This window comes from Octopus sinensis, linkage group LG18 (genome assembly GCF_006345805.1).
Source record: "Octopus sinensis linkage group LG18, ASM634580v1, whole genome shotgun sequence".
In the NCBI taxonomy this organism is placed as follows: Eukaryota; Metazoa; Mollusca; class Cephalopoda; order Octopoda; family Octopodidae; genus Octopus; species Octopus sinensis.
The window spans coordinates 1,716,425-1,734,835 of NC_043014.1; the positions used below are offsets into that span (position 1 = coordinate 1,716,425).

At 38.5% G+C, this 18,411-nt stretch overlaps 2 protein-coding genes across 10 annotated transcripts in view; one reads left to right on the top strand and one right to left on the bottom strand.

The window, feature by feature from the left end:
- Positions 1-8,285, bottom strand: part of LOC115221339 (ubiquitin carboxyl-terminal hydrolase 25) — a 56,169-nt gene extending 47,884 nt beyond the window's left edge. For 4 of the 8 annotated variants that reach the window (XM_036510641.1, XM_036510640.1, XM_036510639.1 and 1 more), the window contains exon 1: positions 8,005-8,279. In XM_036510641.1, the coding sequence (XP_036366534.1) occupies positions 8,005-8,046 (42 nt within the window). In that variant the 5' untranslated portion in view covers positions 8,047-8,279. Of the gene's footprint in view, positions 1-8,004 lie in introns of all 8 variants that reach the window. The other 4 variants (XM_036510638.1, XM_029791510.2, XM_036510643.1 and 1 more) reach the window with 3 other exon arrangements.
- The window catches only part of LOC115221404 (Golgi pH regulator), a 29,138-nt gene continuing 18,586 nt past the window's right edge, over positions 7,860-18,411 (top strand). Inside the window, exons 1-5 of one of the 2 annotated variants that reach the window (XM_036510644.1) lie at positions 7,860-7,980; positions 12,258-12,317; positions 14,917-15,020; positions 15,971-16,077; positions 17,096-17,206. In XM_036510644.1, coding sequence (XP_036366537.1) covers positions 14,974-15,020; positions 15,971-16,077; positions 17,096-17,206 — 265 coding nt within the window. In that variant the 5' untranslated portion in view covers positions 7,860-7,980; positions 12,258-12,317; positions 14,917-14,973. Of the gene's footprint in view, positions 7,981-8,494; positions 8,822-12,257; positions 12,318-14,916; positions 15,021-15,970; positions 16,078-17,095; positions 17,207-18,411 lie in introns of those variants that run through there. The other variant, XM_029791582.2, reaches the window with a different exon arrangement.

Sequence of the window (18,411 nt, forward strand, 5' to 3'; positions counted from 1 at the left end):
GAAACATCCTTCCGTCTTCTGCATTCGTTGTTTCACCTCTTCTTCCAAATTTATCTCGCAATTTTACAACAGGAATTGAACCCACAGCACAAATAGTCGTTCCCCTTTTGTAAACAGAAACAACATAAGATTGAAAAAAATCATTTAGTCTCACCAATCATCATCATCATCATTTAGCGTCCGCTTTCCATGCTAGCATGGGTTAGACGGTTCGACCGGGGTCTGGAAAGCCAGGAGGCTGCACCAGACTCCAGTCTTATCTGGCAGTGTTTCCACAGCTGGATGCCCTTCCTAACGCCAACCACTCCGTGAGTGTAGTGGGTGCTTTTTATGTGTCACCGACACAGGTGCCAGACGAGGCTGGCGAACGGCCACACTCGGATGCTGTTTGTTACGTGCCCACAGCACGGAGGCCAGTCGATGCGGTACTGGCTACGGCCACGTTCGGATGGTTTTCTTATGTGCCACCGGCTTTGGTACCACAAAAATACAAATTCCATTGATGTTCATCGATTTTGATTTGATTTGATTTTCACTTGCCTCAACAGGTCTTCACAAGTAGAGTTATGTGTCCCAAGAAGGAAGGTATGCACAGGTGGACTGACTACGTCCCAGGTAGGGGCCATGACAAAACAAATTCTCTGGTGATGTTACCTTCTTCAAATACACCCAGAACCCATCGTGAAGTGGGTGATGTTAGGAAAGGTATCCAGCCATTGAAACCACGATGAAAATGGAACATACAAGCAAGACACAACCTCAGCCCCATCTACGAGAGTATCTTTAAATAAGGACTACAATTGCATACGGTCCATGCTAGCATGGAAAATAGACAAACGATGATTTATAATCAGCCGTCAGATAAATTCATTTGTTTCTTTCCATTGTTGTTTCAATCAACAGGAAAAATATTTTTATCATAGTGTTTGTTTGTTTGTTTCTTTTGTTTTTCAACTATTCTTCTACAAATTCTAATAATCATTAATATCGCTTTTTTTCTTAATTTTACCTCTTTTCAAACATATGATGTTGGAGCTCCAAACAAAAGGAAAGGAGCATTTCTGATTCCTGTTTCACTTTCAATCAAGATTCCAATTCCCAAAACTGCCTGAAAGATTTTTGTGCAATGTATGGAAAAGGCACTATTACTGTTAGAACTGCAGAGAAATGGGGTCTTTTTCCGCTTCAAGGAGGGGAAATTCGACTTCACAAATCTCTGCATTCTAGCTGATGTGTTCATTTGAATAAGGACCAACTGAATGAATTCATCCATGAGGATCTGTGCCAATCCAGCAGGGAAGTGGTACTGGCAGGCCCAGCAGATAGGTTGCTTTCGTGGTACTGTTGCCTGTAACCATCACTCAATGGATAAGGTCCAAAAACTCAGTACATGGGTGCCACATGCTCTGAACAGAAGACAAGCTCCAACAATCTTCTATCACCACCAGTTTGCTTGCTTGACACCAAGGTGTGCTCATGGATATAGAGATTCTTTTAGGGCAATGAAAAATGGTGCTTTTACATAAATATGAAGCTGAAGACAGAATGACAAAATCCTGACAAGTAAGTAATATCTTCGACTAAGCCAGAACTGCATTTGATGAGATTAGAAAGAGCTAATCTCTATGTATATAAACAGCAAAATGCCTGGCTGTGTGTGTGTGTGTCCTTTATACAAATTCACAATTTTTCAGTTAGAGGGCTCACACTTTCTATGGTCATTCAAAACCGCCCAAGGGTGGTCGTGCACATCTTTACATTTTCCCAGTCACCCAGCAAAGCCATTAAAAAATCAATAGAAGTGACTTTTTTTGTGAATTTTCTATCCAAAACCCAATCAAAATGCGCGAAACTTGATACGTCAATTGAATGCCAGCTAGCTGTATGTGATTGGTCGGAGATTTGGACAGTATTAGCATGTATGTGCGCACGCACGCAGCTGTATATGCATGCACTAGCACTATAAAATGCTTGAAAACAACTATGTGGTCAGTGTAGAGTTTTATGTTCAGCAAATGCAGTCGGCCCAAGGAAGTGTTTCCAGCTGGAGCAACCCGACCAGCAACATGGCATTGCTTCTTCAATATAACAATGCTTGCGCCCACATTGCTAATTTGACCAAAAATGCAATTTAAGGGTTCCCTTAGAAAGTTCTACCACACCCAACTTATTCCTCTGATACAGCACCATCAGATTATCAACTGTTCTCAGTCACTGCAACAGTCTGCAAGGCATTTCATTCAACAATTATATGGAAGTGAAAATATGGCTCAAATTCTTCAAGGCAAGATTTGGTGCATTGACAAGCTAATGGAACGTTGGCAAGAAGTTGTGAACTATGAAGGAGAATTATATTATTTCTTGATTTATTGAAATTGTTGATGAGAAAAAAGGATTAAAATAAACAAACGAAAAAAAACCCAAATTTCTGACAACCCAATCTATTAATGAACAAATTTGATTGGCATCAGCAATTGGATAAGTGTAGACCATAGTATATCTCTAAGGAATTACAACCGTTGTTTCGTGGTCTGCTACCACAACAGCTCCTTTATAGGATTCAGTTAGCTCAAGACATCATCAGGAGGAACCACGTCTGGATTCGGCCCCCTACTCCTCTACCATTTTGACGTAGCGGGGCCCCACCTTTCGGAAGTGTCTTCAGCTCTGGTGTTGGGTGCATGTCTTCTTTCACAATGTTCTAACCTATTTATTTATGCTAAAGTCCCCTTTCATCTCCCCCAAACACAAAAAAACTTTCCCTCCTTTGTATTATCCATTCACATGTCCATATATCTGTGTGGTTGTATCTGCAATATACACAAACCCAACAACTTTTCACTCCTCTTCTCTCACAACACACATCCAATAGATCACTCTTTAATTCCTAATTGTCATAGGTTCCCTAAATTTATTATTGATATTTGTCATGCACTGTGACATTTCTTACAAACATCTCATACAGTTCACAGTTTGTACTAAGAAACTTTTTATCAACAGAGGGAGTCATTTATATCCTTTGTCACCTTTCAACTTAACCCTTAAAACAGACAAACACACACCAGTTTTATACAAATCAAAATAAAGGACTTTTAAGTACCATTTCCAGGCATCTGTTTTTTTTTTCTAGCTCAGAAATGTAACAATGTCAAAGAGCAAAGCTATTGTAATCGTAGTTATCTCATATAAAATCCATTCTGTGTGTGTGTGTGTGTGTGTGGCTACTAGGATCTCGGGCATCCTCCATCCGATTGCGCTCAAATTTGATATGTAGATACCAACGGTATCAGGGTGTGTATAAGTCTTGAAAAAATTGCAAAAATCGATTCCAGGTGAGAATGTGATCGATAAAGTCGTGGGAAATCGTTTTTCTTTGGAATAGAAAAAAAAGTCTATCTTTATTTCCTCTTTTGCTGGTGTCTCAAATTTAGGTAAAAATCAGTGTTTCTCAAAGGGGCGGCCTATGGGACAGTCAAACAAGTTGTTTTGAGAAAATTTTGTTTAAATGTTTGACAACTCAGCACCGTCCATTGGACGGGGGGGGGGTAGGAGGGTTGCTCGTGTGTATATATAGGTGAGATATGTGGGTGCCCTCATCCCTAGGGGCTGTACTTAGGGCAGGAGGTAAATACAGCAGTGCAAATTAAACAACTACTTGTCAACCACTTAATCATGAATTATGTGATAAAATGGTACCCCTTGTACAGCTGGGAGCACTAAGCCATCAACAACTAAATGACTTGACCATTTTTATTTATTGGGTTGGTCAAGATAAAGGAACTGTGCCCATTGTCTCGGCAGGCTCTCTGATATCAGAAAGATGGATGCTGTTAATGTTGTTCTTGAACAGATGCAAGTGGTATTAGCTAAAACAAAACCATTTGCAAAAAGGTAATTCCTGAGGTGAATGAAAGAAGTGGAGTAAATATTGTCTCCAGTTTAGGACTCCTAGAGCCAATTACCTGGTTTGCATACTATACAGGTGACCGAGATTCCAACATTCTTTCTGAACGGATGCCAGCCTGTCATTGGGTTACTCATTTACACTTGAGTGGACTGGAGCAACATCTAGCTGTAGGAGCAGTATTCCATTATGGGCCTTACCTGATTTTTGTAAAGTTAATATTTTCTGGCTCTGAAGGCAGCAAGCTGACAATTGTCAGCACACCAGGTAAAAATGATTAGTGGCATGAAATCTAGCATATTCCAAGATGCTCCATCATTTTGAAGTTGTGTTGTTTATCTAAATGTAGGTGAGGTTTATTACCAAATTCTCTTGAACAACAAATTCAAGGACCGAAGCTCTCAGCAACCTTAAAGACCATTGCTTAGTATTTATTGCTATAGAGTTAGGTAGATGGAAGCTCAACTGGTCAAGAAGCAAAACTGGTCTGTACCAAGTTAATGTCAAATTTTTTCCTGCACATATTCAGAAGTACAAGTGATTACTTACAGAGAGGTAGAGAATGGAAGTGGTAGAGACAGACGATAACATTGATATAGGAATGGTAGTTTCATTGTACCATTAGAAAATCTCAAAAATATTTTGATGAGCAATAAAAAACAGAGTAAAAAGACACTGAAGCTATGTAGAGTACACACACAATTTGTGTGTATAATCATCATTATCGTTTAACGTCCGCTTTCCATGCTAGCATGGGTTGGACAATTTTGACTGAGGGCTGGGAAGCCAGATGGCTGTACCAGGTTCCAGTCTTGATCTGGTAGAGTTTCTACGGCTGGATGCCCTTCCTAACACCAACCACTCCGAGAGTGTAGTGGGTGCTTTTTACATTCCACCGGCACAGGGGCCAGTCAGGCGGAACTGGCAATGATCTCGCTTGAATCTTTTTACACATGCCACCGGCACAGGTGCCAGTAAGGCGACACTGGTAACGATCACGCTCGAATGGTGCCCTTTTATGTGCCACCGGCACGGAAGCCAGTTAGCCGCTCTGGCAACGATCACGCTCGGATGGTGCTCTTGGTACCCTATTAGCACAGGCACAAGTGCCAGTAAGGTAACGCTGGTAACGATCACACTTGAATGGTGTCCTTATATGTGTCACTGGCACAGAAGCAGTCAGCTGCTCTGTCAACGATCACACTTGTATGTTGCTCTTTGCATCCCACTAGCACGGATGTCAGTCATCGAAAGATGTAGTGAACTTCTTAATGTGTAATATGGACAGATACAGACCAATATTTGAAAGTTGTGTATTATGCTGTATATAACACAAGCATACTCAGGGTACAAACACACCAAAACACACATTAGCTGATACCTACATACATCTACCCCCATACAACAGACAACCCTCCACACACACACAAGCAGACACACCCACTGACCCACAAGTACACATGAATGAATCCACCCACCACCTGCCCCTCACACACAGAAGTGCATTTACCCTCATGCACAGGCACGCCATATATACAAACACACACAAAAAAAAACGAACCAGGCAGACATATACATACATTCCTATACAAGCAGGCATACATCTGTCAACACAGACACACCCACGCTGATGCGTACACATGCATATATACACACACACAAACACAAGGCCCCAGATGCTATCACACACACAGATAAAGGATAAAGTGTGAATTACGATGTAAAAACTGGATATCAGTGGCGAGATAACATGTCTTTTCGAATGAGTACACCAGATGAATCAGATACAGGAAATAAATTTAACAACATTAACTAAGGCACGACTTATTTTATACTAGGTTATACAAGGTTTTGCACAAACACACACACAACGTTTAGATAAATTCTAAAGCTTTTTGAATCGTGACTACAAGTTTTACGTTTCGAATTATTAAATCGTTTGAACATGTGGAACCATGGAACTCGAGTAACGATTCAAGAAGCTTCCGTTTTCACTTTAAAGTATAGACACTATACTCACATTCACCTGTCCATGCACATTATACGCACACGTATGTGTGTGTATATATATATATATAGTGATTGAAAATAAAAAAATGGTCAAAATTAAAATCAGCTGCGTTTACACACGCTTATCCAAGGATTAACACATATATATATGTGTATATACACACACTCCAACCAACAAGGTATATATTCATTACATAATATATACGTATGCTCAATATTTACTTTTTTAAGAACGATTTCAATACACACAAGCACATATACACACCTAAGTCTAGATATATATATATATATATATACACACTCACTCACACCAATGTCTAAATATATATACACACATATACACTTAAACCAATGTCCAAATATATATATATATATACACATATACTCAAAGCAATGTCCAAATATATATATACACACAAACATATACACTCAAACCAATGTCCAAATATACACACACACACACACACACACATATACAATCAAACCAATGTCCAAATATATATATACACACACACACACACTCAAACCAATGTCTAAATATTTATACACATATACACTCAAACCAATGTCTGTCTATATATATATATATATATATATATATATACACACACACAGTAATTATATGTATATATATATAAACACATACACACACAAACCTACATTATTCATATAAATATATATACACATACACACACAGACAGAGCCAGTGGTGTCAGAAAAAGTGATCGGCCAAAAGAAGATGTCTCAAAGACTCAAAGACATCATCAACTCACATAGAATCTAATAAACACCAAAGAAACACAGACATCAAATAGCAAAAACTTCAATAACAACAAAATACACCACCATTTCCCTCAGACCCTCTCCTCAAATACCATGAAATATACAAATACACCATGAAATATACATATACACCATGAAATATACATATACACCATGAAATATACATATACACCATGAAATATACATATACACTCTTATATATACATATATATATATAATATTTATAGTATACACTGTGAATCTGCGTATACTATTTATATGTATAATGTCTACATATATTTGTGTGTGTGTGTGTGTGTAGATATATGTAGATATATACACACAGAAACACGTAGTTTTTGAAGGTATAGTTTATATACACATCTATAAACATATATATACATATATAGAAGATACATACAAACATACATATATATATAGAAAGTGCATTTGCGTATATTATTTATACGTATAATGTCTACATATATTTGTGTGTGTGTGTGTGTAGATATATGTAGATATATACACACAGAAACACGTAGTTTTTGAAGGTATAGTTTATATACACATCTATAAACATATATATACATATATAGAAGATACATACAAACATACATATATATATAGAAAGTGCATTTGCGTATATTATTTATACGTATAATGTCTACATATATTTGTGTGTGTGTGTGTATATATATATATATGTATATGTGTATATATATGCACACAGAAACACGTAGTTTTTGAAGGTATAGTTTATATACACATACTGATACATATATACACATCTATAAACATATATACATATGTAAAAGGTACATACAAACATACATATATATAGAAAGTGAATTTGCGTATACTACTTGTATATATTGCGTGTATATAAATATATTTGCGTATTTATGTATACATACAGTTTATATACATATATACACATAAATATATACATACATACGTGTTTATGCGTACATCTGTATACATAAACATATATATACGTTATATGCGTGTATATTAAATGTATATATAGAGTATATGTGATATATATGGATATTATTATATATATAAATATAGAGTTTAAATAGAGCTTGAGGGGAAGTGTGAGTAGGTAAATAGTGAGGTGGTAGCAATAGTGATGGACACGGCTTTAGAGAGAGGGAGGGGAGGCAGAGAGACATGAAGGTTTCACTGGTGCAGGGGGTATTAGTGTTGTGGTTCTATTACGCCTTAAAAATAGACCAAAGAATTCATTGAAAAACGTAGATAGGTAATGGCTGAGTAGACCGTGAAGTCGGTGTGTTAATAGGGTGGGTTATCGAAGAAGACAGTACCTGGGTAATTTGTTGCTGTAGAGAAGACTGTTCCACTGTCATTTTTACAGCCGACAGAATATGGCGTCCTCCTCGTCGAACATGTGCTCTGACTAATACACTTAACACTCTTCAACTCGGTAAACTCGCATTATATCTCGCTTTTGGTGTGTTTTTAGCGACTATCAAGGTCCTTTGTAGAATTGGGAATTTCTTTCTCCGACAAGAGACGGCTTCTGTATCGGCTATTGCTTTGAAAAGGACGCGAGAATGACACTTGTACGTTGGTGTAAAGCTATTTAATGGAACAGCCAGGGATTCCCACTACGTTGCGATGTAAGCAGAAATATCATTGGTTCAGACCGGGAATCCCTTATTGGAATCCCCTTTGCAATCTTGTAAATAAACAGACGTATGGACTTTTACCGAATTTATTTCTATTTTAATAATTAGCCATCGGTGAGGCAAAGACGGACATAGAAATTGTTAAATTCGATCTGTGGTGGGAATAAATCTGTGACGGAATCAAACAAGTAGAGAAAGTTGGTGAAGGGCGCTGGCCAATGGTTAGTGGTGTTACATATTCGGTGTGACACCGGTTGTTAGCAACGTGATGGCCAACGTCTTCTCTTTAATTTTGCCCGTCTCCTACGTGTCCCAGCTTCGAGCAATCGCCACCCCCGGAACACCATTTATGTCCCAGAAGACGACATAAAATAGATTGCAGGAACGAAACCGTCGTCGCTGCCAACCGTATTTGTGAAGAATCCCCTATTTTCTTCACGGCCAGACCATGTCTTCCTTCCTCGTTGACTCCCTGGTCATGCTTTTCTCTCAAGTAGGTCTCAGTCTTTTCATTCCACCTCGACTTCTTCGTGTTCTTCCGCTTCTCTCTCCTCCTCGGGCTTTTCACACACGGGTGGACTGGTACGAGAGATAGTGTTACAAATGGCACAAGCGGTAGAGCGTCACAAAACCAAATACCCAGCTTCTGGGTTCAAACTCCACCAGAACCCTTTTATTTCCTCTACTCCGTCCGCGGTCAAGGAAATTAATAAATATATATTTCTTTACTACCCACAAGGGGCTAAACACAGAGGAGACAAACAAGGACAGACAAACGGATTAAGTCGATTATATCGACCCCAGTGCGTAACTGGTACTTATTTAATCGACCCCGAAAGGATGAAAGGCAAAGTCGACCTCGGCGGAATTTGAACTCAGAACGTAAAGACAGACGAAATACGGCCACGCATTTCGCCCGGCGTGCTAACGATTCTGCCAGCTCGCCTTGACCATTGGGTATCGTCCGGTGTCCTAAATTCAAATTGCTCTTTTGGCTGTCTTTGTAATATATATATTTATATAGGGTGTATGTGTACACGTATATATGTGTGCCGTGTGCATATGTGTGTATTAAAGAGAAAAATAATTTTTACACTCAAACTATGTATAGACGAATTTATTTTTCCCATGTTATTCTTAATTTGACGCGTAAATACTCAGTCAGAATATCAGATTGAATTTAGGACTCTAAAAGTAAGGATCGTCCTTGCTTTTAGGACTCTAAAAGCATGGGTCATCCTTGCTTTTAGGACTCCAAAAGTAAGGATCACCCTTGCTTTTAAAGTTCTAAATTAAAACTATGCATAACTTTCCATTAGAATTTTGACAGTAACTTTATTTTCATTTTAAACCGAATTACTGGATTAAGCAAAACCATAATAGAAAAGTTGTCAAACTGCCAAAAGAAAAGCGAAAGACAAGTTCCTTATTCTTCAACCAATTCAATTTGTTCAAAGTTATGTTAGGTGAATGTATAATTAATTTATTTTTTGGTTTTTAAATTATTAATTAGGAATGTGACAGTGGGCCCATTCTTTATTTAGGGGCTGGGTATTTTCATTGGTTGCTGCTGAAAGTTGCCAAACTTCGATAAATACTCAGACCAAAACAAACAGTGCCATGGAAGAGTGTTTGGCAAGTTCGTTTCCATTGAGAAACGAAGAATCACCCATTTTAGCCGCATGCACTTTCATCAGAGAACGAGAGAACTGTTGCCAAAATTACATTCTAAATATTGCAATTTCTCTCAAGAACCAGAAAATTCTTCAATTCTCATTAATTGGTAACAAAGCTCATGTGTGACTCATATCAGTGTATTGATCAAATATCCTGGTTGGTTCCGCTGCTGCTGCTGCTAAGCGCACAAACCTTTATGACTACATTTAAAGAAAATTCTATCAAGCTGATTGGCAAATAGTCAATAAATACACAACAGCCATTTGCCCATCAACGTACCGTTTCCTCTCATCATCTCTGCTACTACTACCACTACTACTACTATGGCTTCTACATGTTCAAACCATCTCTATTCATTAAGTGCTGCATCAGTCTCCTCTCTCAACGTTCCTAATATGTCTCACCCCTCTTAATCACATAAAATGCTTTTTCTAGAGCAACCATATTGACCTCACCTATCTAAGATGACCCACGAAGGTCATAGATACTGGCACCAGTACAGATTCATTGATAATAATAATAATAATTATTATTATTATTATTATTATTATTGAGTGAGAGAGCAGCGCATGTCTTCAAAGTGACACTGGGGTAAAATATACGAAGCCCAGTATACCCATCATGACTACCCGTCTGATAAAGGTACACCAGGCACATGCATCACAACCATATGTGTGCGACATGGTGATCTCATATCAAGATAAACAGCACATGACCTTGCAGGTGGGGCCCAGTTAGAATTTTCTTCTTGTCGAGTAGCCCATCCTGCTCAAAAGGTCCCTGAATAAGGATTGTTTAAGGATGTTGAACGAAACACTCATGTTTCCAAGGGTGAATTATTCAAACCCCAAAGAATCCCTCTCAACACATGGCTATGATGCTCCCCCACTACTTCTGCTCGTGATCAGAGATGCACATATCGTCAGCCATTAAGGGACATGCTCACCTGGTTAAGGTCAAACAACTGACAAGCAAATCTGTGGTATTGAGCAGAATATTTGCTGTAGGCCATCTTTTATACCAAGACAAAACAATGTACATGATAAAACTTCCAATCAGTTAAGATGAGAAGCCATGGGAGCCACTGCCTGGTACTGCATCAGGGCAATTTATTATTATTGTCATTTTATGTCCATTTCCCTGCTGGCTTGGGTAGAAAGGGTCAATAGGTTTCAATGGATTTGAAGACCACCTTTCGCTCCAATCGTCTCATTTTTGATGCCATCCCTAACCTCAACTACCCTATAAGAATGTGCTGGGTACAATTTTTCACAGCATCATCACTGGTTAAGTTGCCTTGTCGTCAATGAGTCTAAAGAGTCCTTTCAAGGCCTGCGTTGTTGCTGTTTGAATCAATTACCAATCCCTTGCATGGTGGATTGGGTGTTTTTTGTGGGACCAGCACTGTTAGTTCACCTTGTAGGTCACGTGTGAGAAAATAGTAATGGAGGGAAGAATAGAAGGGACAGTTTTGGGTTTGAGAGTAGAGGAGAAGGGGAAGTGTAATGTGAGGGATTAGTGAGAAGGCACAGAGTGGAAGTGGTGATAGTGTGAGTAGATGGGTTAGTGTGTCTGCCATACCAGCATGGGTTGGACCAATCATCAGGCTTCAAGACTGTTTTTAATGGAGTTATACTAGTTTACTGTGAAGAGATGGTGTTAATGAAGGCAGTTGTAGGAGAGAGAGTGAAAAGTAAGGTCTGGGGGTAAATGAGAGAGTGGTGAGACGAAGGATTGGGGTAGGAGAAGAAAATAAAAAGCTACTATAAATTATCTAGTTTGCTTCTTATTTCTTTATTGCCCACAAGGGGCTAAACATAGAGGGGACAAACAAGGACAGACAAAGGGATTAAATCGATTAGATTGACCCCAGTGCAAAGTCGCTGGCTGTAGAACATTGCATTAATACTTCTTCACCCTATTGTTGTGTTTGTCCATTTTTACATATTAGAGGGTGTATAGGGTTGAGTTATAATTTTTTAGGACAATTTTATTTTTGATTTTTAATTGGTGTATTTTTTTATTTTAACATGAATTGGTAGTTGTCCTGTAGAATATCCATATGAAATAATTGGTTGAATTTTTAGGGTTTTATATTTTGCTTGTTTTTTAATTCGGCCTATTTAAGTTATAAAGTTATACATCTTCACCCAACCCCTACCAACAGGGAAAAAGTTTGCTTAAAAACAATAGAATGATGAGAATCAATGACAAATATAATAAAACTGATGTATTTTATTTACTATTTTCAGGTGCTGTTTTTTGCTGGAGGCTGGGTATTCTTTTTAAAACAGTTATTTAAAGATTATGAAGTGAGTATTCTGTGAAGCATAACTTGTTTCCCCTCTCTTTCCTCCTCATCAAAACCCAGTCGAGGTCATCAATATACAAAACTTAGCTATGATTATTCTGCCTCTGTTTTACCATATTATGTCTTCAGCTTTAGATCTCGGACAGTTCCACAGAGATTACAAGGAGTGGCCAAAATTATTGATCTTATCTTAGATAATACACCAACTGATCTAAACTACCACATGAATGGGATATGGGTTCAAACCTGACTGTTGGACTGGTATGATATACCTTTAGCTCTCTTGATCTACATAACTGAAAAAAATGAGGTACCATTCTAACTATACAGCACAGAATATTATAAAATGTATCAAAATTTTCAGACCTATCCAACCCTATCTTGCTGGTTTGGTAAAAATATTGCATTCCAACACCCATTACAAGAATTGAACATCTTTGGGAAGCTCCCTTTTTTCCCATATGTTTCTGTTATAAAATATAAAAACACATGTTCCTTATTAACCAAACTAACCTCCCTCATCTCCTTCCCCTACATCGACTCCACAGGTTATTAGCTATCCTTCTAAGCAACAATAGCCATGACTGGCTCAGCCCACCCTGCAATTGATATTGGCTTCAAATTTTGGCACAAGGCTAGCAATTTTGGAGGAGGAGGTATGTCATTGACCCATGTACTCAGCTGAACATCAGCTGTGTTGATCTTATTGGTCTAAGAGATCCTATAATGGTCAAGGTCACAGAAGATTTCTTTTGTCCTAAAGCTGCTGCAAAGGTCAAGGTCACGATGGATCTCTTTTTGTCTGAAATGTCAAGGTCTCAAAGGATCTTACATTTTGGAGATACTATTCGTCACCTGTCCATGAAAGTCAAGGTCATTGATTCTCACCCATCAAGGATGGCTCCAACAGTCTTGAACACACTGAATCTCAATTGTCTGAGAGGGGCTGCAGAAGTCAAGACCACAAAAGAATCTCGTTTATTTGTGAATGTATTTCAAGGTCATAAAAGAATTCCTTTTCATGGTTGGGTGTACAAAGCTCAAAAACACAATGGGTCATGCCTCTCACAGTAGATCAGTGGTTCTGCTCCCTGGTAAGGTACTGGGCACATGCAAGGGAACAGCAAGGTAACATAATTAACATACTAAATTTTACCTATATTAGTAACTAGCAGTATAGCCCAGCGTTGCTCAGGTTTGTTTCGACCCTTTAGAATTGGAATTTTTTAAAAGTAAAAATTTTGCATTATGTAGCTTGTTATTCTCTTTCAGTGAACAATTTTCTGGTTGAAATACACCGAAAAATGGCGACACAGCAGTCAAAAAATCGTAAAAAATAGGGATTTTCATAGGAAAAAAAGCACCTTTTTGATGTAAATAAGTTTTAGTGTTAACATGGTCCGAATTGAAATTTTTCTTCTACGGAAGGAAGAGCAAGCCTTCTTATATCATTCTCTCAATTTTGGTCAACTTACGCCTCAGGGTCTCAGAGGAAATAGTGTTAGTTAAAGGCTACCGAACCTGCCACACACTGACAACTTAAGCTTTATATATATAGAGATTATACATAATTTAACTCTTAATAGTAATTAAAATAAAATGTGATCTCGTCAGGCAGGGGTCAGTCATTAACTTGAAATGAATAAAGTAAATTTACATTTGTCTTTATTAAATTTTTATCATTTCACTTTTTAAAACATTATTTAATCTCTTTTTAGAGTAAAATTCATAAAATTAACATCCCTGTTAAGTTAGTTTAGTCATGATACCTCACCACTTAAATGGGTGCTACTTTAAAAAGGGAGCATTACAAAATAAAGGTCAGGAACCACAGCAACAGATCTCTGATTGCTGTGGACAGAGTGGATTTCATTTTGCTCAGACAATCTATGAAAGGCCAGGTCAAGGTCACAGTAGACATCCTGTGTTTTAGAGAGCCTGCAAAAGTCAAGGTCAAAGTGCAAGTGTATTATTTTGTCAGGAATTATTGGGTCATCCCATAAATAATGCAGTTTTTATATTTCTTTTATTTTTCAAAATGAAGATAAAGTTCTTTTTCAATCTAAAATATACTGTCCTTTATTTTCCACAATGCTCTTCCATCTATCTGGTAGACTTGCAAGGCCCCTCTTCCAAAATTCACTTGTCCGTGATGAAAAATACTCTTCCCATACTGTTCTGACTTCATCTACAGAATTCATATCTTTTCCATCCAAATGATTTTTAAGACTATGGAATAAATGATAATCAGATGGGAAATGTCCAACGAAAATGGTGGGTTGGGCATTGTTTCCCATTCAAACTGCTCCACCCTTTGGAATGTCATCCTTGCTGTGGGTGGCTGAGCATTATCTTGAGCAAGGTGCTTCATTTCTCTTTGTTGCTGTCCACTCAACTGAAAATGAGTACCAGTTGCAACTGGGGGTTCACTATGTGATGAATTTCTGTCCCACTCAAGGGGCAAGTTTTGTACTCTGGGTCACTTCAATGCCTCAGAAATTGAGTTAAACACCATCCTAATGAGTTTGTAGGTTCAAGTCAGACGTGAATGCTATTTCTAAAACCTTCTAACCCTCACTGCTATGTCTTTCTTTTGCCAGGTTCATCGGTCAGCCATCCTTCTGGTTTTCTCCATCACATTTTCTTTATGCTGTACAATGTTTGAATTAATTATTTTCGAAATACTCGGAGTTTTAGATGCAAGGTGAGTATCTTCTTCAACTCAATATAAAAACCTGTCTGTCCACCTAATCCTCTTCACCATTTCTCTTATATCTATTCATCATCCTGTAAGTTGAGAAGATACTCTTAAGAACTCTTCACCACTGTCTTCTCTCCTTTTTCCAGCTGCGATAGCCATGGATCTTGTTTCTGCTCCTCTATCATACTTTAGCCATTGAGTTACTTGGTGACCTTATTAGTACTTTACAAGTTACTTGGTGACCTCATTAGTACTGTTACCGCAGCAAAAGCACTTGGTACACTTTGTAAAATGGCTGGCATTAGAAAGGTCTTTCAGCCATGGTAAAAAAAAAACCCATTGGAGCCCACCACAGTCCTTCAACTTGTCAGATCCTGTTGGATTGTCCAATTCTTGCCATCTTGAAAGACAGATGTTTAATCTGTGGTGATGATGATGATGCTTATATATAGTTATGTATGTTCAAGGCGGCGACCTGGCAGACACGTTAGCACGCTGGGCAAAATGCTTAGCGGTATTTTGTCTGTCGTTACGTTCTGAGTTCAAATTCCGCCGAGGTCGACTTTGCCTTTCATCCTTTCGGGGTCGATAAATTAAGTACCAGTTTTGCACTGCGGTCAATGTAATCAACTTAATCCCTTTATCTGTCCTTGTTTGTCCCCTCTATGTTTAGCCCCTTGTGGGTAGTAAAGAAATAGGTATTTCGTCTGCTGCTAAGTTCTGAGTTCAAATTCTGCCGAGGTCGACTTTGCCTTTCATCCTTTTGGGATCGATAAATTAAGTACCAGTTTCACACTGGGGTCGATATAATCGACTTAATCCCTTTGTCCTTGTTTGTCCCCTCTATGTTTAGCCCCTTGTGAGCAATAAAGAAATATATAGTTATGTATGTTCTGTTTGCACTGCTAGTCTGTACAATTGTCTAATCGTATATTATTTCTGATTTTACACAGTTCCAGATATTTCCATTGGAAGCTGGGCCTTTATGCAATTTTATTTGTCCTTATTGCTGTCCTCCCTATGCACATAGCCTACTATGTTGTCAGTACGATACGATTAGGTATGTATAGTCCCGTTCTTCATTTATCTATAAACACACACACTCACGCATATACAATTCACTGTACACGTTTGGTGTTGGTTTCTTTTTCGAATCTTTCGGTCAGAAGGGAAAGGCATACTCCTGCCCCTGGAATAGGTGCGAGGGAAGGGGGAAAATATCCTCAAATCAGAGATCTGGCTTGTACACTTACAGTGGAATAGACTCAACTAAAGATACCCAGATGATGTTACTGTATTTTTTTTTGAGATGCTCTGTGTTTCTTTCAGTTACTTTCAATATAACAAAGAATTTAGTTAAATAACTTAGTTATCATTCAGTTAGTGTTAAGAACATAAATTGTGACTAAGGTTTGGTGGAAGATTTTAATTCAAAATTTATGAAAACATGACATCTGTACTCAGAGCCAGAGCCGGTTTTAGCCGGATTGGTAATGAAAGGGTTAAGCTAGATTAGTGACCCTCAGCTGGGTCCACAAACCCAGGAGATTTTGTTGTTAGAATTTATGTGCAATGAATTGGTTATTCTTGTACAATAAGCAAAATATTTTAATAGTTCCTGGAGCCTGGTGCAACCATCTGGTTCGCCAGCCCTTAGTCAAAATCGTCCAACCCATGCTAGCATGGAAAGCGGGTGTTAAACGATGATGATAATGATCTCATTCTAAAAATATAATTGGATTTTTTAAACATGGAGTGGCTATGGGGGTCCACCCGAGTAAAATAGGAATTCAAGGGGTCCGTAGGCAAAAAAGGGTTCACGAACATTGAGCTAGATGGTGGATTAAATCTATCGCCAGAGTAGGCCATGGTAGGATTCAAATTCAGACCAAAAATTATGTACTTCAGTGTACTTAGTGTTCTCCCAATGACCTTGGAATGACACTTATTTGACCCTAATGAATTTAGAATGACACTTTGTTGACCCTGAAAGATTGCTATTCTGTATCTCTTATGGCCTAGAAGTTCCTCTTGTATTCCTTACCGTGTCTTTTTTTCTTCGTTCCTCTTCCTGCTAGTTCCTCAGAAGAAACATGTACAGATGATCTTAACAGGAGTGACGTGGTGGATATTTCTCTATTTCTTCTGGAAAATTGGAGATCCATTTCCTATTCTTAGCCCTAAACATGGTGAGTGTTGTTTGTTTTTTTATTTTTATTTTTATTTTCCAGACAGGTCGAAAGGTAGGAGACAGACAAAACCTTAAGCATTAGATCATTGGAAGCCCACTGTGTGTATGTATATACATCATGAACATCATTTAACATTTGTCTTCCATGCAAGCATGGGTTGACGTCAGGTAAAATGTAAAGCACCAGTGCTGGTACCACATATAAAGCGCTGGTGTTGGTACCATGTGAAAAATACCCAGTACACTCAGTAGGGTGGTTAAGGTTAGGAAGGGCATCCAGTTGTAGAAACCATGCCAAAACAGACGACTGAAGTCTGACGTGGCTCTCTCGTTTGCCAGCTCCTGTCAAGCTGTCCAGTGTTAAGAAAGGAATCCAGCCATAGAAACCATGCCAAAACAGACAACTGGGGTCTGGTGCAGCTCTCTGGCTTGCCAGCTCCTGTCAAGCTGTCCAATCCATGCCAGCATGGAAAATGGATGTTAAATGATGACAATGAGGCTCACAGTGAAATATTGTTCCTATATCTTGGATGCTGTTGCTGCCGCCCACAGACTTCCCAGATTTCACAGCCAAAGAAAAGCCCCCTAAATAAATGGCATAAAGTCATTCATTATCTTTATGGTTACACTGCTTTTTGGGGATTCTCATTAATGAGAAGGGAGCCTATTTGTGGCTACTCAGCCAGCTAGTAATAGCAACCAAACCGTCCTCAAACCACATCTTAATGTCTTTAAAAAAATCATAAAATAAAGTAGTTCGTAATATTCAGATACCAAAAAAAAAAAATAAATGAGATGGTCATGGTTAGAATGTCTTTAATTAAAGGTCTGTTAGATCAGGTTCAACATGGGGCCAAAGAACAACCACAAAAACCTGGTGCTCTTCATTAATAACTAATCAACAGGTGCTAGTATGGCTGTGTGGTTAAGAAGGTTGCTTCCCAAGCACATGATTCCGAGTTCAGTCCCACAGCATGGCACCTTGGGCAAGTGTCTTCTACTATAGTCTCAAGCTGACCAGAACCTTGAGTGGATTTGGTAGATGGAAACTGCAAGAAGCCCATTATATGTGTGTTAGTGTCTATTTTTGGGTCTGTGTTTGTCCCCACCCCTCCACTGCTTGACAACCGGTGCTGGTTTGTTTATATCCCCATAACTAGTAGCTCTGCAAAAGAGACTGACAGAATAAGTACAAAGTTTAAT